The 24,662-nt window shown below is 40.2% G+C and overlaps 1 protein-coding gene across 1 annotated transcript in view; it reads left to right on the forward strand.

Annotated features, from left to right (window-relative positions):
• Positions 1–24,662, forward strand: part of fto (FTO alpha-ketoglutarate dependent dioxygenase) — a 395,093-nt gene that overhangs the window by 183,158 nt on the left and 187,273 nt on the right. Inside the window, 1 exon segment of the mRNA XM_034186276.1 lies at positions 16,353–16,477. Within this exon segment, the coding sequence (XP_034042167.1) occupies positions 16,353–16,477 (125 nt within the window).

A 24,662-nucleotide genomic window follows, 5' to 3' on the forward strand; every position in this document is an offset into this window, starting at 1 on the left:
GCTGGGAAGCACATGGCGACAGCCAGTCAGAGAAGAGATGCGTGGTGACATCAGCAACATCATAGATCATGTGGATGCTTTCCCCAGTCTGTGCGAGAATGCTGGGAAGGACACAACGACTGCCAATCAGAGTAAAAAAAAAAAAAAAAGCAGCGTGACGTCAGATGGCTGCTCTCTTAAACAAAATAATGCAGCATGGCGGAAAATGCTCTGAAACAGTTTTTTCTGTGTGAATCTAATATGTTTGTCAGATATTTTTTTAAAAGATAGTGAGAAATAAACACTTCTAAATCTAAAAATTCTGTTTTTGAACAAGATAACACCTCTGAAGTGATTCACAAGACATCTTATGGATGTTAGCATGCACGCCTCATGGATGGGCATCATGTGAGGTCAAAGATCATTTATGGTAATTTCAGAACCTCCTGCATGCACATGCACTTCCTCCAGCAGACGGCATTAAAAATGAAATAAAATGCTCTTTATGCAATTCCCCCAGATAAATATTTTGTCAGCTTTGTGAAATTTGAAAGGCCCTACAGCTTTAAAGTGTAGGTGACACCAAGAAATGTGCACAAATAATCACTACAAGTGATGAAGTGTTGATATTTAAAACAATCCTGAACAGTAAAAGTCGATATGTGCACAGCTGTCTGAAGCCTGTGCTCTATTTCAGCCCTCAGCCATATTGTTGCTATGTCATCACCGGAATGGCACCTGCTGATTCAACTCCAAATCAATTCAATCAATCAATCAATCAATTTTATTTATATAGCGCCAAATCACAACAAACAGTTGCCCCAAGGCAATTTATATTGTAAGGCAAGGCCATACAATAATTACGTAAAAACCCCAACGGTCAAAACGACCCCCTGTGAGCAAGCACTTGGCGACAGTGGGAAGGAAAAACTCCCTTTTAACAGGAAGAAACCGCCAACAGAACCAGGCTCAGGGAGGGGCAGTCTTCTGCTGGGACTGGTTGGGGCTGAGGGAGGGGAACCAGGAAAAGGACATGCTGTGGAGGGGAGCAGAGATCAATCACTAATGATTAAATGCAGAGTGGTGCATACAGAGCAAAAAGAGAAAGAAACACTCAGTGCATCATGGGAACCCCCCAGCAGTCTAAGTCTATAGCAGCATAACTAAGGGATGGTTCAGGGTCACCTGATCCAGCCCTAACTATAAGCTTTAGCAAAAAGGAAAGTTTTAAGCCTAATCTTAAAAGTAGAGAGGGTGTCTGTCTCCCTGATCTGAATTGGGAGCTGGTTCCACAGGAGAGGAGCCTGAAAGCTGAAGGCTCTGCCTCCCATTCTACTGTTACAAACCCTAGGAACTACAAGTAAGCCTGCAGTCTGAGAGCGAAGCGCTCTATTGGGGTGATATGATACTATGAGGTCCCTAAGATAAGATGGGACCTGATTATTCAAAACCTTATAAGTAAGAAGAAGAATTTTAAATTCTATTCTAGAATTAACAGGAAGCCAATGAAGAGAGGCCAATATGGGTGAGATATGCTCTCTCCTTCTAGTCCCCGTTAGTACTCTAGCTGCAGCATTTTGAATTAACTGAAGGCTTTTCAGGGAACTTTTAGGACAACCTGATAATAATGAATTACAATAGTCCAGCCTAGAGGAAATAAATGCATGAATTAGTTTTTCAGCATCACTCTGAGACAAGACCTTTCTAATTTTAGAGATATTGCGTAAATGCAAAAAAGCAGTCCTACATATTTGTTTAATATGCGCATTGAATGACATATCCTGATCAAAAATGACTCCAAGATTTCTCACAGTATTACTGGAGGTCAGGGTAATGCCATCCAGAGTAAGGATCTGGTTAGACACCATGTTTCTAAGATTTGTGGGGCCAAGTACAATAACTTCAGTTTTATCTGAGTTTAAAAGCAGGAAATTAGAGGTCATCCATGTCTTTATGTCTGTAAGACAATCCTGCAGTTTAGCTAATTGGTGTGTGTCCTCTGGCTTCATGGATAGATAAAGCTGGGTACCATCTGCGTAACAATGAAAATTTAAGCAATGCCGTCTAATAATACTGCCTAAGGGAAGCATGTATAAAGTGAATAAAATTGGTCCTAGCACAGAACCTTGTGGAACTCCATAATTAACCTTAGTCTGTGAAGAAGATTCCCCATTTACATGAACAAATTGTAATCTATTAGATAAATATGATTCAAACCACCGCAGCGCAGTGCCTTTAATACCTATGGCATGCACTAATCTCTGTAATAAAATTTTATGGTCAACAGTATCAAAAGCAGCACTGAGGTGTAACAGAACAAGCACAGAGATGAGTCCACTGTCTGAGGCCATAAGAAGATCATTTGTAACCTTCACTAATGCTGTTTCTGTACTATGATGAATTCTAAAACCTGACTGAAACTCTTCAAATAGACCATTCCTCTGCAGATGATCAGTTAGCTGTTTTACAACTACCCTTTCAAGAATGTTTGAGAGAAAAGGAAGGTTGGAGATTGGCCTATAATTAGCTAAGATAGCTGCGTCAAGTGATGGCTTTTTAAGTAATGGTTTAATTACTTAAGAGTTTAGGTAGCTACTCTGCACTGTGTTGGTATATGGCATTAGAGAACATAAAGAAGGAATCATATCCTTAAAAGCCTGTGGTACATAACCAACTAATAAAGATAGATTGATCATATTTAAGATCGAAGCATTAAATAATGGTAGGGCTTCCTTGAGCAGCCTGGTAGGAATGGGGTCTAATAGCCATGTTGATGGTTTGGATGAAGTAACTAATGAAAATAACTCAGACAGAACAATCGGAGAGAAAGAGTCTAACCAAATACCGGCATCACTGAAAGCAGCCAAAGATAACGATACGTCTTTGGGATGGTTATGAGTAATTTTTTCTCTAATAGTTAAAATTTTATTAGCAAAGAAAGTCATGAAGTCATTACTAGTTAAAGTTAAAGGAATACTCGGCTCAATAGAGCTCTGACTCTTTGTCAGCCTGGCTACAGTGCTGAAAAGAAACCTGGGGTTGTTCTTATTTTCTTCAATTAGTGATGAGTAGTAAGATGTCCTAGCTTTACGGAGGGCTTTTTTTATAGAGCAACAGACTTTTTCCAGGCTAAGTGAAGATCTTCTAAATTAGTGAGACGCCATTTCCTCTCCAACTTACGGGTTATCTGCTTTAAGCTGCGAGTTTGTGAGTTATACCACGGAGTCAGGCACTTCTGATTTAAAGCTCTCTTTTTCAGAGGAGCTACAGCATCCAAAGTTGTCTTCAATGAGGATGTAAAACTATTGACGAGATACTCTATCTCACTTACAGAGTTTAGGTAGCTACTCTGCACTGTGTTGGTATATGGCATTAGAGAACATAAAGAAGGAATCATATCCTTAAACCTAGTTACAGCGCTTTCTGAAAGACTTCTAGTGTAATGAAACTTATTCCCCACTGCTGGGTAGTCCATCAGAGTAAATGTAAATGTTATTAAGAAATGATCAGACAGAAGGGAGTTTTCAGGGAATACTGTTAAGTCTTCAATTTCCATACCATAAGTCAGAACAAGATCTAAGATATGATTAAAGTGGTGGGTGGACTCATTTACATTTTGAGCAAAGCCAGTTGAGTCTAATAATAGATTAAATGCGGTGTTGAGGCTGTCATTCTCAGCATCTGTGTGGATGTTAAAATCGCCCACTATAATTATCTTATCTGAGCTAAGCACTAAGTCAGACAAAAGGTCTGAAAATTCACAGAGAAACTCACAGTAACGACCAGGTGGACGATAGATAATAACAAATAAAACTGGTTTTTGGGACTTCCAATTTGGATGGACAAGACTAAGAGTCAAGCTTTCAAATGAATTAAAGCTCTGTCTGGGTTTTTGATTAATTAATAAGCTGGAATGGAAGATTGCTGCTAATCCTCCGCCTCGGCCCGTGCTACGAGCATTCTGGCAGTTAGTGTGACTCGGGGGTGTTGACTCATTTAAACTAACATATTCATCCTGCTGTAACCAGGTTTCTGTAAGGCAGAATAAATCAATATGTTGATCAATTATTATATCATTTACTAACAGGGACTTAGAAGAGAGAGACCTAATGTTTAATAGACCACATTTAACTGTTTTAGTCTGTGGTGCAGTTGAAGGTGCTATATTATTTTTTCTTTTGAATTTTTATGCTTAAATAGATTTTTGCTGGTTATTGGTGGTCTGGGAGCAGGCACCGTCTCTACAGGGATGGGGTAATGAGGGGATGGCAGGGGGAGAGAAGCTGCAGAGAGGTGTGTAAGACTACAGCTCTGCTTCCTGGTCCCAACCCTGGATAGTCACGGTTTGGAGGATTTAAGAAAATTGGCCAGATTTCTAGAAATGAGAGCTGCTCCATCCAAAGTGGGATGGATGCCGTCTCTCCTAACAAGACCAGGTTTTCCCCAGAAGCTTTGCCAATTACCTATGAAGCCCACCTCATTTTTTGGACACCACTCAGACAGCCAGCAATTCAAGGAGGACATGAGGCTAAACATGTCACTCCCGGTCCGATTGGGGACGGGCCCAGAGAAAACTACAGAGTCTGACATTGTTTTTGCAAAGTTACACACGATTCAATGTTAATTTTAGTGACCTCTGATTGGCGTAACCGGGTGTCATTACTGCCGACGTGAATTACAATCTTACCAAATTTACGCTTAGCCTTAGCCAGCAGTTTCAAATTTCCTTCAATGTCGCCTGCTCTGGCCCCCGGAAGACAATTGACTATGGTTGCTGGTGTCGCTAACTTCACATTTCTCAAAACAGAGTCGCCAATAACCAGAGTTTGATCCTCGGCGGGTGTGTCGTCGAGTGGGGAAAAACGGTTAGAAATGTTTAGAACTACGCTTCCTCCTCACAGTCACCCAGTCGGCCTGCTTTCCCGGCTGCTCAGGATCTGCCAGAGGGAAACTAACGGCGGCTAAGCTACCTTGGTCCGCACCGACTACAGGGGCCTGGCTAGCTGTAGAATTTTCCACGGTGCGGAGCCGAGTCTCCAATTCGCCCAGCCTGGCCTCCAAAGCTACGAATAAGCTACACTTATTACAAGTACCATTACTGCTAAAGGAGGCCGAGGAATAACTAAACATTTCACAGCCAGAGCAGAAAAGTGCGGGAGAGACAGGAGAAGCCGCCATGCTAAACCGGCTAAGAGCTAGTAGCTGCGCTAAGCTAGCGGATTCCTAAAAACACACAAAGTGAATAATGTGTAAATAATTTAGAGGTGATTCAGCAGAGGGAGTGCTTTAGTTAAGGCACGTGAAGATTACACTGTGAAACAAATCGTTATCTAGTTAACTAGATCAATCTAACAACGCAGATTAAACAGCTAACAGATACAGCAAAACACCGCTGTGCTCCGAAACAGGAAGTGATATAATACCGCAGTGAGAGCCAACCACCAGTAGAGGCAAGCAAGAGCAATTGCAAACACAGTGGAGGTCGAGCTGTTTTTGGATGATTTTTTTCTAGTGAGCTTTTTTTTAACGTCCAGTCTGAATGTGTTTCTGAAGAAACTGTGAGGACACAGCCTTATGGTTTTGAGCCTTATTTAGATGACAATGAGGGAGACTAAACTTTGGAGGAAAACCTTCAGTCTGACAACAGTGATGATAGTTGCAGAGTTCAGAACACATGGTGATTATAAAATAAATAAATAAATACTGCAGGCGATTTGGGCATGCGAGTCGAAGTGATACTTTTTTGGCAGCTCTTTGGTCTAATCAACTGATTAAAAAATAGTTTTACTATCTGTGACAGAAAAAAGTGATGATGAAGTGTGGATTTTTTTTTTTTTTTTTTCTTAGAAACAGGTACATACATTTGAAATTTGAAAAATGTCACAAGGGACTGAACATATAAGCTATTTTTAAAATAAATATTGTTTCCTTCTTGAATACAGTTAATGTACTGTACATTAGTAGCATAACACGTTATTATTAAATATTAAAACCATTCACACAAGGAGTAAATAATATAGTCTTACCTGTCCGTTTCAGTGAGATCACCTTCATTCTGATTAAAACGTCTGAAACTAATTTAATTCATTGTCCTGGCTGAAGAAAAATCCATGATGGGTCAAGTCTCTGCTGTACTGATACGGGACCGGCACAGTCAACTGCAGGTGTAATCTGTTCATTGCGTCTGCGGCTGATGGATCGAATCTTTCTTGTTCCACCGCAGCCCGCTTTGCAGTGCAAGTTAAAAGACTCACAGCTCCTCATCTGGTCCTCATGTCTCAGTCTGCACGCGGTGAAAATAATGTGAAAATACTCCGTTTTGTCTCTGTGTGGAGTGGAGAATCCGCACGACACTGTGCGTGTGCGCTCATCAGTTTAATTATTCCACCTGCCAATCAAAAGGATTCTGCTGGTGAGAATTAACCGTTCTGACACATATAAAAAATGTGCATTACCGACCAGAATCACTTGGTTTAAACGGGGCTGTCAGTAGCCTGTAAACATTCATAAATTAATCCATAAATTAATGGGACTATTAAGGTAATGGTTCCCGCACTGATATCACTTCCTCCTCCTCCTCCAGTGTCGGGACTCGCCAGGCAGTTCCTGGTTTTCAGTAGCGCGCAGTTCAAAATCCAAATATTTATCTCTTCAGTAACTGTGCACCAGGAAAGGATCAATTTCAAACTGTTGTTTAATTTTAGTCTTAAATACTTTAAAAAAAATTGCATATCATGTCACCTACACTTTAAGTTTGGGTCTGGGGTGAAACCTCATCAGCCTGGCTTGCTATTTTTTTTCACCCCAGCAAGGAAAAATGTATTTTGCAATATTAAAGCAATTAATGAAAGACGTAGAAAAGTGAATGAATAAATAAATGAAAATGATTTTGATCAACACTGACATTTGACCAGCTGTTCCTTGCCCATAATACAATTTCCCTCAACTTTCATCATATTCAGGTCTACCAAATTTCAGGCTTAGATTGACAGTGACACCATGTTATTTACATATGGTGGGAAATATTAGCGTGCTTGCCACAAAGGGGCACGATGAGGATAAAGGGGCATAATGGGGATAAAGTCAATTAATTCATCATAGTTATGTTGTGGCCATAACATAAAACCAGCCTGGCACCTGTCATTGCCTTTTAGCCAGAGGAAGGAAGAAGTTTTTGTGGTCTTGAAATCAACATCTTGGATTCAGTGGGCTTGTAACTTTGTATCTGTTGTAACTTTGTATCTGTTAGATTGGTCAAAGCCAGGGGTGGGCAATCGTGCTATGAAGGGCACCTCAGCAGGTGATTTTATTAAAGATCAGGTGTCTTAGCAGGTGATTTCATTGACAATCAGGTGTTTATGTTCATGGAAGAAGCTCATCAGCAACCCACATGCTGAGGTGATTGGTTGCAAGGAAAACCTGCAGTGTCTTGGCCCTCATTGCCCAGCCCTAGTCTAAGCAGTAGGTTATTCCTCTGTATCTGGTCTGCTTGAGGTTTCTTCCTGAAAAATGCCAGAGGGAGTTCTTCCTTACCACTTTCACCCATGTGCTTGCTCAGGGGAGTTGGTAAGGTTAGGTCTTGCCCATGTGAAGTGCCTTGCAGCAGCTTTGTTCTGATTTGGTGCTATATAATTAAATTGAATTGACGTCACAAAGTTATGGCCATTTTGAGTAACAGCTAGTGTGTGTTCAGAGCCCTGCTAGCGGTGGCTGCTAGCTGCTGTGGGCTTAACTGTGTTTGTCCTTTCTGAGCATTTTATTACAAATATCTGAGATAATATGACTTTCTATTCAATTCAGCTTATTTATATATAGTGCAGCAGATAACTGAAACAATCATGCAAATGGTAATAAAAGCATCAAATTTGGCAGAAATACTCCTTAGACATTCCTCTTTTGAAAAAACCGATTGGCCACTTGAATTTTCAATCGGTGGTCAGGTCAGTTGAAGAATTACACAGTGGTTAAAATTAAAAGATGCTCCAATCATATTGAAAACTATACCACATTATTTGCTTGATCATAAAGATTCCAAAAAGGTATAGTTTGGACTATCTGTGACTGAATTCTATGGAGTTATGGGATAAAAACAGCAAAAATGGTGACAAAGGTCAGTTTCAGTTTGTACAGGGATCAAAAGTTAAAGTTGCTCCAAAAATGTTGGTTAAAAGTGATGCAAATTATTGGTTGAGCTAATAGGATTAATAAATGGAGTAGTTTTGACAGTGTTGAATGCTTGGTCTGCAAGGTAAAGGTCAAACAAGGTCAACGTCCACTGGATTCTATGACATGTGACATATGTTACCCCGTAACATGATAACTAAGCATGATACATGGTCCAAACTATTCCTTTTTAAAACCCTGTTAAATCAACTAATAATTTGCATCACTTTTTACCAAAATTGGAGCAATGTTAACTTTTGACCCCTGTACAAACTGACACTGACCTTTTTCACCATTCTTGCTGTTTTTATCCCATTACTCCATAGAATTCAGTCACAGATAGTCCAAACTATACCTTTTTGGAATCTTTATGATCAGGTAAATAATGTGGTATAGGTTTCAATATGATTGGAGCATCTTTTAATTTTGACCCCTGTGTAATTCTTCAGTTGACCTCTACCTGAACGCTGACTGAAAATCCAAGTGGCCAATCGTTTTTTTCAAAAGAGGAATGTCTAAGGAGTATTTCTACTGAATTTGATGCTTTTATCACCATTTGCAGGATTCTGCTCTAAATATTCTCTTATCTGCTGCACTAATAGTGCCAAGCGTGGCATGGCAAGTGGACTGTGTCTACCTACTGCTCCTAGTGGTTGGATCGTGTCTAACTGTAATTACGATGGGGTAAATTTAGGGGACAAATTTCATTGTACAATGACAGTAAAGGCCCTTTTTCTTCAAATCGCAACATAAGTTGCTCCAAGGTACTTCACAAGTGTAAAGTCTAACCTTTTTTGATTTTAGGAAGAAACCTCATGCAGACCAGATTTTTAGACGTGACTGTCTGCTTTGGCCACACTAACAATGACAAAAAAATAAATAAATAAACAAAGCACAACAAAGAATTGTCAAGCATGTAAAGGAAGATATGTTGGAACTCAACATCCAGGTGCTTCTCACGTCCAGTGGTCATAGTGACCTGTGGTCAAACAAGCAGTATAGATGGACACTTGAAAAGGGATGTATATTAAATTTGTTATATTGTTGTTGTCTGACCTGCAGTATAATGACAGTAAAGCTACTAAAGCTTTTTTATTTCCTTTTTGCTGTGGGGTTAATTGTAGGCATGGACTGCTATAGTGATATACTGGGGTATATATATCAATAGATATAGATACCAATGCACACATGCACACTGGTGTATTGATTTATGTATTAGGATTGAACCTGTTTTAGTCGTGCGTAATACTTTTTGTTGTACATGCTCCATGCGCTGTATAATCACAGTAAATTGAATTGTATTTAAATCAGTGTTCCAATATTTCTTTTAAGTGCCATTTTCTTATTATTTCATTTGTATATTAGCACTGTTAATGCTAATTAGAAGGTATTGATAGCTTGGTGATGTTTTCTTTACTATTACTACACATTTACTAAGGAAATATTCCGGTCATCATTTTTGATACACATACCCATGATGAAAACCAACATCCCTGCTGAAAAAAAATTTGTTAATCAAACACCCAATCCAAGATTAGCCAGTTAGCTTGAGCTAGTTTGGTAACCCTAGGATGGGGTGTTTTTGGGCTCTATTCGTCCTGCACAGGTCATGCCATTCTTTCCCATGATCCACCTCTTTAACCCATTTAGGGGTTGGCTGGGAGTTAGCTGTATTCAGGCAGTGCCAAGATGGCGAAATTTGAAACCGCCCCATTTGAGCTTCAAATCTGGTCACCAGAAAACCTTTTGTGTTATGTCACAGAGGATTTGTCCAGTGTATTTACAGTCTGTGGTTTTAGATCAACTGTGAACTGCCTGAAACACCCGGCTGGTATGTTGATACAACGCCTGCCAGCTGAGATGGTGATACACTCTGAACACACTTTATGGCAGTTTCTTACTCTGTCAGTCATCCCAGGAGGGCAGGGTTTGATTCAAACTGAAAGGTACAGTTGCCATAGCGAGCACAGCTAGATCTGCTTCCTCCTGGTCACCTTAATCTTTGGTGTCTCCTCAGAGTCAGGTGTGATCAGTCACACACTTCCACGTGTTTTGACACTTGTCCCGATTGGTTTTAGGTGGTAAGCATATTACTCTGTCTGCAAACCACGCTGCTTTCTTTTGGAAATGCACACGCAGACTATCCAAACCTATCATCACGTGAATTAAGACAGACAGGTGGATTGTCAGGAAAGGGATTAAAAAGATTGAAAGATGAAATGAAGGTTCCCTTACATTGTGAGTTTTTTTTCTGAGAAGAAGGGAGCATGACTGAGAAGGTGAGCGACTGTTAATGGGAAGACGTGAACGCGCTTGACTGGTGGATTTGACAGGAAGAGACTGTTCTTAACAAGGCATCAGAGTCAGTCAGAGTTACAGATCCATCATTTCTTAGAGCCAAGGAGAGGGGTGGGGGGGACATTAAGGATATTCAGAGAAAATGAGCAAGATAGTCTACAAAGGGTAGAGAAAAAGAGGAAGACGGTTGATGGGAAAGAAGGATTTGAGTGTGGCTGACAGCACTGCATTTAATTTGAGCTGCCAGATCCTTTTTCATTTGACTTCCTTCTCAACCAGCTTAGAGGATGTCAAGGACTTGGAGGCGAAGGTTTGCCAGGATGTCTCAGATTAGCAGTGATGTGCCACGTCACACTTTAAGCCAGCCTGTAATTCATGTTCAACAGGGGGATACTCACACATTACACTGTGCTGTGCAGGACGTGATTAATTGACTCACACTCTAATATTGGGTGTAATTTGTCCATCCTCTGATGTGAAACCGACTTTATACCAGACTTACTGTATGTCGCCATTATGCAGATGTTATAACGGTGTCTGGACTCAGAGAAGTGAAATGCAGGTTTCAAAAGCAGTTTAAACTTTGCCCAAAGGGAAAATAGAACAAAATAGCAATATAATTGGATATTCATTAACAAAACACTATGTTTAGCACCTATTTTATGAAGACATTGTTTTTTACAGGGGCGGATCCAGAGACAGGGCCAGAGGGGCACTGGCTCCAACTGAAATGTGATTGGCCTCTGAAGTGCCCCTACCTTCTCAAAACTCAAATAAATCCTTATGTATTGTAAAATGACTGTGTGGTTCCCACATGTCACCTGTAGAAAAACAAGAACTGCATTAATTTATGCACCACAGTTTAAATAAATATGAACATTAAGAGCTTTTAAAAAATAGGCAGAGTGTTTGAACAAGGAACAATTTGTAAAGTGTATTTAATGATGGATATTTCCTTAAATCTGAATCTGGAGCCACTGGCAAACAAAGGGATTGTGAAATGTACATGGGTGATTCTTTAACTATGGGCACTATTGGCCTTGTAAATGTAATTTCCACCACACCATTGCCTTACAATATAAAGCGCCTTGGGGCAACTGTTTGTTGTGATTTGGCGCTATATACATGTGCTCTGATGTCACTGTTTATCTCCATAGAAACTACCCAAACAATCTTTCATACAAACTGTTTAAAGGGACATTACAGTGTTGTGGTGGAAATTACGGCAATAGTGTGGGACAACTACATTTTGCTTAAAAAAAATCACAACAGTTGTATGACATTGAATACCCCAATTATGTTTTGATTATTTTACTGATATTTTATTCAGAGATATTTTAAAACATTAGAAAAAATGTTTCTTTACCATTCATTTTTATCATTGAAGATCAAAAGTCTGGGTGTGGGACAAGCACAAAACGGCAATATTTGCATATAATGATGCTGAAAAAAGGTGAAAAAGTCATCATAGACTACTAGAACAGATTTCTTAACACACTTTCATTGTAAAGATAGCTATAAAAGTGTGAAATTTCCCCTTTTTTCTGTTTTTCATACAATATGATCAAAGGACATAATAAGTGCCCGTAGTCTAAGAATCACCCACATATACACCTTACAGAACAGGGAGTTGTGAAAGTGTGTATATGTGGCACCTGCATGGCCTCTGTCTTGGGAAAAGCCTACATCCGCCACTGTTTCTATGTATTTGTTTTCCATGTTGCATGATGTGTAAATGGGTGAATCGCTAAGGGATTATGGGATCTCTCTAATGGCATTTGTGAATAGATGGTCAGTTTGTGTAAGTGACAGCCTTCTAGATTGCAATTACACTTGTGTGTAACAGTAATGCATGTGGAGGATATCGGATTCGGTCGTGTGTTCATCCATCTGTGTGAACAAAATAACTCTATGTATTTTCATCTGATTTGGACCAACCTTGGTGGCATGTTTGAGGATCAGTCATGGATACATTCTTCTGATCTTGAGAAAAATCTGTAACAGGGCAAGGTCAAAATTTGAGCCTAAGTCTTGATGTTGCATCGATAACTGCAGTGACGGTCTTTGAGTTTGGGTGACTCCTGGGATGTACTTATGTAGTCATGAGGTTCTTGGACAGAGGTGATTGGCGATGCCGATACCGCTGCAGTAGAATGAAGGTCCAGGTGTTTAGAGGTCTTGGAGCAGTCGGCTGCCATGCTCACACGTGTTGACCTGATCAATTCAGTGAGATTCCACAGGAGAAAGTTACCACCTTTTAACCTGTTTTCAAGCAATGTTGCATGTCCACCTCCTCTCCCACCAGTTGTGCAGCAGTAATATACTTGCGTTGCTATATGGTTGTGAGATTTGGACGCTAACCAGTGTCCTAAAGTGAGGACTTGATGTCTTTGGTACTAGATCTCTTTGGATGATTCCTTGGTACCACTGGAATGACTTTGTGTTAAAGGAATGTTATGTAGATGATGCATATCACTTGCATGGTGAGAGAACATGGATGTGGACCTGGGTGGCACCAGGGTGTTCTCCCAGAACTGACCTGAATGTTTTTACACAAGCGGCAGAGTAATCATTTAATGATACACATATGCTTACAAAGACTAATATGAGGTTCCTACTGGTTGCATGAACTTTTGGCCTTGGAGATCAAAAAAGTCAAACTCAAAATCACAACTTTTTAACTCAAACAGTTTGGCGCCTCTATGGATTAAAAACAGTGGAAGAGTTGTATGCTCACAAAGGATAAAGTGGTTCAATTTTGAACAGAATTGATCTAATGAATGAATGAATGAATGAATGAATGAAAACTGTTTATTTCGAACATTTGATACAACAACAATTACAAGATAGATCAGTAAAGACAACAACAAAAAAGTTCCTACTGTGTACCCAACATGTCCGAAAAGGGGTAGGGTGAAGCATCAGCTTATTTATCCCTACCCCTTCTTCCCCACAACCAGTAATACCCTTTGCCACATATACACATAGATTCCTACACACCTAAACCGATATCAATATATATATATATACTCAACAAAAATATAAATGCAACACTTTTGGTTTTGCTCCCATTTTGTATGAGATGAACTCAAAGATCTAAAACTTTTTCCACATACACAATATCACCATTTCCCTCAAATATTGTTCACAAACCAGTCTAAATCTGTGATAGTGAGCACTTCTCCTTTGCTGAGATAATCCATCCCACCTCACAGGTGTGCCATATCAAGATGCTGATTAGACACCATGATTAGTGCACAGGTGTGCCTTAGACTGTCCACAATAAAAGGCCACTCTGAAAGGTGCAGTTTTGTTTTATTGGGGGGGGGGGATACCAGTCAGTATCTGGTGTGACCACCATTTGCCTCATGCAGTGCAACACATCTCCTTTGCATAGAGTTGATCAGGTTGTCAATTGTGGCCTGTGGAATGTTGGTCCACTCCTCTTCAATGGCTGTGCGAAGTTGCTGGATATTGGCAGGAACTGGTACACGCAGTCGTATACACCGGTCCAGAGCATCCCAAACATGCTCAATGGGTGACATGTCCGGTGAGTATGCCGGCTATGCAAGAACTGGGACATTTTCAGCTTCCAAGAATTGTGTACAGATCCTTGCAACATGGGGCCGTGCATTATCCTGCTGCAACATGAGGTGATGTTCTTAGATGTATGGCACAACAATGGGCCTCAGGATCTCGTCACAGTATCTCTGTGCATTCAAAATGCCATCAATAAAATGCACCTGTGTTCTTCGTCCATAACAGACGCCTGCCCATACCATAACCCCACCGCCACCATGGGCCACTCGATCCACAACATTGACATCAGAAAACCGCTCACCCACACGACGCCACACACGCTGTCTGCCATCTGCCCTGGACAGTGTGAACCGGGATTCATCAGTGAAGAGAACACTGCTCCAACGTGTCAAACGCCAGCGAATGTGAGCATTTGCCCACTCAAGTCGGTTACGTCGACGAACTGGAGTCAGGTCGAGACCCCGATGAGGACGATGAGCATGCAGATGAGCTTCCCTGAGACGGTTTCTGACAGTTTTTGCAGACATTCTTTGGTTATGCAAACCGATTGTTTCAGCAGCTGTCCGAGTGGCTGGTCTCAGACGATCTTGGAGGTGAACATGCTGGATGTGGAGTTCCTGGGCTGGTGTGGTTACACGTGGTTTGCGGTTGTGAGGCTGGTTGGATGTACTGCCAGATTCTCTAAAACGCCTTTGGAGACGGCTTATGGTAGAGAAATGAACATTCAATACACGAGCAACAGCTCTGGTTGACATTCCTGCTGTCAGCATGCCAATTGCACGCTCCCTCAAATCTTGCAACATCTGTGGCATTGTGCTGTGTGATAAAACTCCACCTTTCAGAGTGGCCTTTTATTGTGGGCCATCTAAGGCACACCTGTACAATAATCATGGTGTCTAATCAGCATCTTGATATGGCACACCTGTGAGGTGGGATGGATTATCTCAGCAAAGGAGAAGTGCTCACTATCACAGATTTAGACAGGTTTGTGAACAATATTTGAGGGAAATGGTGATATTGTGTATGTGGAAAAAGTTTTAGATCTTTGAGTTCATCTCATACAAAATGGGAGCAAAACCAAAAGTGTTGCGTTTATATTTTTGTTGAGTGTACTTTCATTCCTTGTCATGGCTGAAAAATTTCCTCTGTGAGTTCGGCACTTTGTGGCACAGTTCCTCCATCAGAACTAAGATCACGGTTTCAGCGGCGGAGATTGTCCATCAGGTTGGTGTGTGTCAGCCCTTGGTGTGGCTGTCCAGAACGTTGCGAGTTCAGCTCGGTCTGCTCCAGGTGTAATCCATTTGTTGAATGTCTGTGGCGCTCCACTTGCCTCCACGGGCCGCACTGTTGCATGAGTCCCTGCGCCTTGTTAATGGCTCAGTTACCACAGGCATGAGGCGATTCTGTCTGCAAGTGATGAAATTATCACATAATCCATAAAAAATATATATATAAATAATGTTAAAATTACTCAGTTTTGCCTCCGAGGGGTGCGGGGATACCCCACAACATAGTGTGGGCGTGTGCGCGCACGCTGTGTTCATCAGTATTTACATTGTTCCACCTTTGGGGAAAAAATACTTACCGGTATGTTACTGGTACGTATTTAATTAAACGTTAAAAAAATAGTGTGTGAAAGACTGTTTAGCTCAGTGTCACACATTGTAGATAAAAACAGAAACAAATAACACAGAGAAGCTGCTTTTCATCAAAAAGAATCTGCCCCTCACATTTTCAAAACGGGCTTTTAGTCCTCACAAACATAAATAAAGTTACTGATGGACAGTTTCAGTTCTGTTCCTGGTGTTGTATATTTTGGAGTGCTGAAATCCACAAGTTACATTGCAGTGAGATGTCTGGCAGTGTCATGTTTGTTAAGAAACACACAATTCATCTTAAAGGACAATTTGTTGTAGTCAAAAAGAAAAATTGCATGATTATAAGTGAAATGTTTGTAAATAAAAATAAAGATAATGATGTTGGTAGCAGTTACAGTCAAAAAGTAAGAAACAACTGATGAATAAAACATGTTTTCAAAGTCATCATAAAACTGTAATGGTATTCATATTGTTACTCGGTATCGACGAGTACCCAGATGTATGAACTTATACTTGTACTCAGTCTGGAAAAAAGTGGTATCGGTGCATCCCTAGTCCAGTCCTGTTACTGCCAGGCTCTTCACATTCACAGGGAACATTCTTGGGATACAGACCTTAGACAAGTTCAAAGATAGCTAACCTTGACCTATTTTAAGAGGTCAAAATATCACATTCTGTTTCCTATTTTTATGTTCATACTGCAGAGGGCATTTTAGCATTGTGTTTTATGCGTATATGTATTTTTGCAATTTTTATGTTTGCTTCCGTTTTCAGACGATGCTCTTTCTGGCTATGGTGGAAGAGGAAGACCAAGCAGCAGATTGCAGGAGGGAGATGGCAGAAACGCTGCTCTCTGCTTTGACAGACAGACACCAGCAAAGGCAGACTTGGAGAGACAGGTAATGCAGTGTACATCCGCCTGGGACTGAAAAATTAATAGGTTCATAATTGAAATTGCATTTTTTACAAAATGTGTGAAACTGCAAAAAACAGCCATTTTAATTTGGTTTTAGCTCATATTTCAGTAGTTTGTAAGCGTTAACGCTCTTTATACTCACTGTGTGTTTTGGTGTTCCTGGTCAGCCAGAGGTGGTTGCTGTGTGAAGAGGTGTCACTTTGAATTTTTTTTTGGGGGGGGAGTTGAATGTGCAGTTTTAAAATGTCAGTAGAATTGTCTTGTAATAATGTCGATGTCAATGTAATGATCTTTCTTATCACTTGGTTGTCAAACTTTGATCATTTATTGTGGCTAAATGGTACCATATTACACCCATAGTTAGTATTAGACATGAATCGGAACTCGTATGTAGGGTTTCAAAATCTACCGTCCCATTTGAGCTTGAATGAGCTTGAAGGTCAAAAACTCTGCGGCTTTGAGATTTTCTTATGTTACCTTAACGTAAGGGAACATGCGCTAAGCAATGTTACTTAACATTACGTAGTTAACTCATGTTCCTAGAAGTCAGTGGTTCAAAGAGCCTTCTCTTATCATGCACCTGCTCTATGAAACAGTCTCCCTATGACTACGAGGCACTCAGATTCCGTGAACATTTTTAAGTCAAGACTAAAAACATATTTTTTACTCCCTTTCTTATTAATAGTTTTTTTTTATCTGTTTTATTCTTTTACTTGTGTCTTTTATTTGTGTATTGAATCTTTTAATTTACTCACTTATTTAAAATTGAACTGTTTTGTGTGAGGCTCCTTCGGGCAACTTTTGTTGTGATTTGGCACGTTATAAATTGATTAAATTGAATTAAATTAAATTCCTAACAATGAGGAAAACGTTAGTTAGCTAATGTTATGTATTGCTTATGTAACATTAGCTAATGTTACATTACATAACACTGCTCGATACGATTTTTCTTACATGGAGTTTTTCAAGGAATTTTGGGTAATTTGGGGGCACTGAATCTGAATCTGGTGTTTGTTTTTCAAATTCTTTTGTAATAGTTTGTAAAAGTTTTTTTAATATTGGAATGAGGCAGGCAGCCGAGACATTCAGCCAAGGTCTCGCCCGCTTTCAGGATGCCTGAAATCGAATTATAATTTTCTTCAGTGATGAAGCACTGAAGCAAAAGCTGCCGTCTGGCAAACCTCTTCTGCACCATAAACGATATTATGTCTCTTTGTTCACATTTCGCAAACCTTGTTAAAAAAAACTATGCTTTTGAAGCTGCTTTTGTGCATGATTAGTGGCATCAAGCTCATGAGTGAATGAACTTTTGCATAATCCATCAATACGGTCCATGTACATTGCAAGACAATGTGATGTGATAGAGGAAATCTGAGGTCAGATTCAGCACCCAAAATTACCCTAAATCAGTTCTCAAAGTCCATGCAAGAATTTTGTTGTTGTTGTTGACCAATGTTATCTTAAGATTTTTCCCCAACATTAGTTAGATAATATTTCCTAAACTGAATTTGATAATGTTAGGTAACATTCATGTTACATACCATTCAACCATTCAGCTCGGCTTTGCCTCGTTGAATGATATGTTCCGTCTTTCATCTTGTGAAATATTCCTACCATTGAACTCATAAACATTCATTATTTGTATAATATTAACTGACTATACCATGGACTATTGACGTAAATGAGTTATTGTAATATGGGCAGGCAGCCGAGACATTCCTCTCAGTCCACTTTAGGGATGCCTGAAATCGAATTATAATTTTCAATAATGAATTTTGGAAATATACTGGAATATTTGCAAGTATGGACAAGAAGTGGTGTTTTTACCTCTTTTAGAGAGGTGCTGTTCTTAATTAGCATGGTCTCCCCCCACCAATAATGCGAACCATGGCATCATGTTTGGTATTCCTCGGGCCTGGCAGCTATCACGGCTATCGCAGCGACGTGTGTCTTGGATAAGTCCAGTCATTTCCTTCCTTCCTGATAACGGACAGAGAGCAGGGATTAGAACGCTGACTTTTCTTCCTGATAAAGAAGGGCCTCACACACATAACATCATGTTATTTTAGCTGTTCCTTCTCTCAGCCACTCACCCCTTAGCACCAATGATGACACACACAAACAAAGCCATGCATGTATACACCAGATCTCTGTTCACATATGTTTCAGTGCTCGCTATCAACAGATTTGACCTCGGTGTCAAGAAAACTCTTACACACACTAAACATGCAGACATTCTGAGGTCGCAGAAGAACAGGAGCGAAAAGAGAGTCAGGCATGAACCTCAAACTCGAAATTCCTGAAATCAACATCTTTCCTTTTGAAGGATAGTGTGGTCTTCCCTCTTCCTTCCACAGAGCCTCTCTCGTTTTAAACCCTCCCCTCTAGTTGACCCTTAGCTAGGCCCCATCCAGATGAGCCTTGTAAACAGACTGTTTCCACACACCTTGCTTTGTAGTGCAGACATCCAACGCCTCACAACCGTGGTGTTGGGCCTTTTCCAATAGTGCATTCCAGCTGCAGGTGCTGAAAGCTAGAAACCATTTTGCCCCCCTCCCCCCCCCAAAAAAAAGCTTCACATCAGCACTGCTCCCCTTTTCCACTGTCACCCACAGCGCAACGTTATCACCTACTAGCCATGTCTAACTTAGCTCAGCCCACCCTAAGATTCTCACAAGCTGTACCACAGAGCAGCGCAGGAAATGCTCCGTCCTTGTCGGCAGGACCGACAGACGTTTACGCTATCAGCGGTGAAAGACTGATTAGATTAGTTCGGGGGGCGAGGATCCCACACAATGTGCTTAAACTCCAGCTGCTCCCTATATCTCTTCTCTCTTCTTCGCACACGTTAGATGTCTGTCTCTAACCTCCACAAACAGAAAAAACCAGGGGTCATCCTGTCAAGTGGCTGTCAACAGATAGCATTTACGTGAAACGAAACACATGGCTATGCACAATGTTAAGTGAGACGTGCCGATACCGATTAGAGATTCAGGATTGATGAGGGTTAAACGAGTACTCACACATTTTTGAACCTGGGGCCTATTTTTAGATGTTTCTGGCCCCAGCATTTCACGCAGAACAAAAAACAATTTAATTGGTCTGCTATTAGATTTGATTGTTAAGACCATCACGGGCTAAACAGCTGCATACTGTGTAGGATGTGAGTGGGACAAGACCACAGCTGTAAATTTATTTATGTTGTTACCCGAGGCAATCAAATATGTCCATTGGGTATTGCGAAGACTTTGCCTCTATTCATCTGACTGTCCGTCCATCTGTCTGTGCTCAGCATAAGTCCAGTCCTATTACTGCCAGAGTCTTCAAATTCACAGGGAACATTCTTGGGACACAGACCTTGGACAAGTTCAAAGATGGCTAACCTTGACCTATTTTAAGAGGTATTTTAAGAGGTTAAAAAGTCACATTCTGTTTCATTCTGTTCTTTTTTTTTTTTTAGGGGCACAGTGACAGCCAATCAGAGTAGAGCAGCACCGCGATGTCAGTGGCTGGTCTAGCTACCTGCGAACTCTGTTTCGTTTGTGTGTAAATATAACCTCTTTGTCATATATTATGTAAATACTAGCAAGAAATAAATTTCTAAAACAGAAATCACTGTTTTTGGAACCTGATAACGCCTCTGGAGTGATTTACAAGACATTTTGCGGACGTTTGCATGGTGACGTCACAGGCTGCTCTAGCTAACTGCAAGAAAGCTAGCAAGAAATAAACACTTGTAAAACTGAAAACCTGATAACACCTCTGGAATGATTTACAAGACATGTGGCGGACATCAGTGTGCATGCTAACTTCTGCTAACTCAAAGCTAACTTTCACGCTTGTCAAAAGAGGGAGGTGATGGTCTACTGGTTAAAGCATTGGGCTTGAGACCAGAGAATCCTCGGTTCCACTCCTAGCCTGACCAGGATTTGCCCCTTTGGGCAAGGTCCGTAATCCCCTAGTTGCTTAGTCCCCTTGTATGGCAGCACCCTCGCATCGGGATGAATGTGGGGCATTATTTGTAAAGCGCATTGAGCATCTGATGCAGATGGAAAAGTGCAGATGGATAAATGCAGTCCATTTATCCGCAAACGAACGCCTTCCTTTAAAACGTTAAGTAAATATTATTTATTTATGATTAATTGATTGATAGAGTGCTTTATTGAACATGTACAAATTGTATGTAAGATAATAGGATCCCAATAACTAATGTAAATAACTATATATGTATATATATATGTGTGTGTGTGTGTGTGTGAGTGTGTGTATGTATATATATATATATATATATATATATATATATATATATATATATATATATATACTTTGCACTGTTATACTTAAAATTGTTCAAATTGCTTTTGCCCAAGTAAAACGTTGAACCCAAAAAGATTTAAAAATAGGCACAAGGTTTAAAAATGTTGGCGTTGTAGTTGTCACAAGAAAACTTTTTTTTCATACTGCGAAGCAGTAAAGCTGCTGTTTTAATAGAATCACACGTGCAGGGATCAGGTTTACTTCAATCTTCAAATCGTTTTTTATTTAATGGTATAAATACACTCACCAGAATTTCTACTGAAATTAATTTGCCAATTCATTTTGCTGCTTCTTTACAACGGGCGTCCTAATTAGGTTTCCACACAATATGCAGCAACAGGCAGGCTTTTATCGTAATGCCGCCTTTTGTTTTGCTGATTTCTATTCAGCACATAATTCTGTTGAAACATTGGGGGGAAAAGGGTAAAAAAAGAAAAGAAAAAGCTCCATGATTGATGATTCCAGCTGGAGATGCATAAACATAAACAACCAGCACTGATTGATTAAGTTTCTAACTCACTTTTGTTTCTAAAATTCTCTTTAAAGCTGTACACCGGTGTTTAAGAAACAACACAGACCTGCTAGCAAGGGTTTTTTTTTTCCTTGTTTTTTGCCTTTGGGGTGTTTTTAGTACTAGCAAGAAGAAATAGAGAAATTGGACCCTCTGACCAGTGGGTCTTCACGAGTGACTTATGGGCACTCAGAGTGAGTGATGCTGAGACTCGCCACGCTTGCAGAAGGAGACCATTCATTTACTCAGAGTCAACAAAGTTATATAAGCTTTTTTATTCTTATGAGCTTTTCTGGTAACTGGGTTTGCCTGATGGACATAGCAAATTTTTTGATAGATGCCGCCCTCGGTGTCCCTTTGGTAAATGCTCACATCAGTACCACAGAAAACAGATGGATTTCTGTGCAGGTGGGTGAGTGTACCACACCAAAGCACTTGAGTTTGCCACATAGAAAGTACAGATTGAGAAGAAAGGCACAGCATCCAGGCAACATGCCTGTGATTGAACACTTTTGTTTTTTTACTGGAATAAAAAAACAAAAAACAGAATTGTTCATTTTAAAAAATATTTATTTTTATAATCAAACTGTGAGTATCCTGTTTGTACTGTAAAAGGATAAATATTCTGTTTGCGTTTCACATGTGTTTCAGTCCTACTTACTTGCAAAGTTTTGAGTTTTAAAGACTTTACTTTCAGTCAGGGTCGAGAGGGTTGGTTTAAAAATGTATTGCAGTACATCTAATAATACATGAACTCTGGCATGTATCCTGTAAAAGTGTAGCAAGTGAATTGATTGATGAAGGAGTCCATCCCCTTCACAATAAAAGATATGGTTTAGTTAATCTCCATATTAAAAAAACATATAATGAGGAAAAATGGGTCCCCTCCACAGCATGTCTTTTTCCTGGTTCTCTCCCTCAGCCCCAACCAGTCCCAGCAGAAGACTGCCCCTCCCTGAGCCTGGTTCTGCTGGAGGTTTCTTCCTGTTAAAAGGGAGTTTTTCCTTCCCACTGTAGCCAAGTGCTTGCTCACAGGGGGTCGTTTTGACCGTTGGGGTTTTACATAATTATTGTATGGCCTTGCCTTACAATATAAAGCGCCTTGGGGCAACTGTTTGTTGTGATTTGGCGCTATATAAAAAAAAATTGATTGATTGATTGATTAATTTAGACGCACAAGATCGACACAAAAACCTACATGGTTGTGGTCATGTAATATACACGCAGCACCCGTCTGCCACCTACTGGACAGGTCTGGGCTTGTTGGAAGGAATAGTGGAAATCAGGCACACATGTAGTTGAAATGTACAATACTGTTAATGTTTGTTTCTCTGCATTGCTATGTGCTTTGCCATGTTGGTGAAATTAAAGAGAAAATAGCAATTATGTACCCCCCCCCAGAATCTAAGATTATAAACGGGGTACAGTGACATTCTCTCTGGTTCAGACAATAGAAGATTGTATGTGTGTGTGTGTGTGTGTATACAGACTATGACTCAAAAAATTTAAACATTTGACTTCAGTAAATCATTCTCCTTATAAATGGTTAAAATTATGTATAATTTTGATAATAATCAGGTTTTGTGAGTGTATCTTTGGTCTGGACTCAGAGCCAGTAGCAGTTGGGTTTGCAGTTAGATCTGGTTTTGATTACCAGTCAGACTACCTGTCTGTCTTCTTGGACAAGGTACTTCATCTCCATTGTCTCAGTCCACCCAGCTCTACATGGGTACCTGCTTTCGATGTGGACGTAACCTATAGCCCGTCCAGTGGGAGTTGTAGACTCTCATTGGATTTGTGCTGCTACGGAATCTGGAGATAAATACTGGACCCAACAGGCCTCAGGACCTATGGAGTACTTACTTACTTACTTCTTATGCTGCATTCACATATCAACAGCAGAAAAACCATCACAGCAGTGGTAATAGTAGAATTTCTGTCGTCTGTAGTGGTAGACTGCATAGAATAATTCCTCTCTGTAAAATCACAGAAATGAGCACTTTTACCTAATTAAAACCAGGTGACTCTGCACTTAAATAATCTCCCTTTTGTCCCTTTTGCCTCCTTGTTAAAGATTAAAAAATCATCTGGTTTGTCCTTGTCGGTAAGCCATTAATTTTGACTTCAGGTGCGATCACGATGTGCGATGTTTGCGCTCACAGCCAGTAGTTGTCCACCTGCCACTTACAGATGATATGTGAATGGAGCATTAGAAACTCAACAAAGTTAAAGTACAGGGCTTGACATAGCCACTTTCGGGCCACTACGAGCCAGTACAATTCATCAAATGATGGCTTGCTCGGGCCACTACAAAAATACGCAAAATTCGATTTATTTTACCATATTTCGTGGTGGCAAAGTCGAATTTCTTCACATCTCCATGTCATCAAACTTCACAGAGTCCACCATGTTTGTTTTGGTCTTGCACCACGCTCCATGCTCCTGCAGAATCTCGCGCACATTGAAATGTATGTTGTCGATGCATGAAGCGTGCAGTCGGACGTTTCTGTCACCGATCTTCGGCAATGTTCGTTAGCATCTTTAAATGTGCGGGAAGCTGCAGGAAATGAAGACGAACAAGACTCAAATCTAACAGAACACTTTGAAATTCGAATTGAAATATGTTTAAACTACAACCACCCAAACCCACCCAACAACCAGGAAAGAGTTTTGCTAATGGAATTGGCCAGAAGAGGAAGCTTAGTGATGATGAGTTAAGGGAGACAGACAGGCTATATGAAAGAAACAATAGGAAGAGAAGTTTTGTCCTGACCTGGCCACAGAAAGGCTGTGGCTTGGTTACGACCAAGAGAACAGTGAGGTTTTCTGCCAAATCTGCAGGGCCTATCCATCGTATGCTGACAAGTAAGTAAAGTATATGCTTGGTCCTGGTAGACCCTGGCTGATTTGAAGCTAGTTTAAAAGTCTAACCAGCTTGCCTTTGTGGAAACCCCACGGAAACAACATTAGCAAAGGAGCCAAGCATAATTTTTTTTTAATTTTTAGATCTATAACTCCAGTCCAGACAAGGCATACTTTTTAGTTTTGATATGGACCTACATCTGTATTTTACATTTCTGACTGTGAGTTAGCCAACTCTGAGGGTTGCTAAAAAATGTCCTCTAAATTTTATGAGTCACTTTATTTTTTTACACTTGAAAATGCCGTCTGATAAATTCTATTTTTTTTTAAAGTTCATGGTCCATAGATTATTTTATGTTTTTTCTGGATTGGTTTATATTATATAGGCAGTTTTATTTAGGGTAGAATATCATGAACTCCCGCGCGCAAAACTATGGGCCAGTGCCACTACACTGTGGGCCACTAACTTCTAAATTTT

The sequence above is a fragment of the Thalassophryne amazonica genome, chromosome 2 (genome assembly GCF_902500255.1).
Source record: "Thalassophryne amazonica chromosome 2, fThaAma1.1, whole genome shotgun sequence".
In the NCBI taxonomy this organism is placed as follows: Eukaryota; Metazoa; Chordata; class Actinopteri; order Batrachoidiformes; family Batrachoididae; genus Thalassophryne; species Thalassophryne amazonica.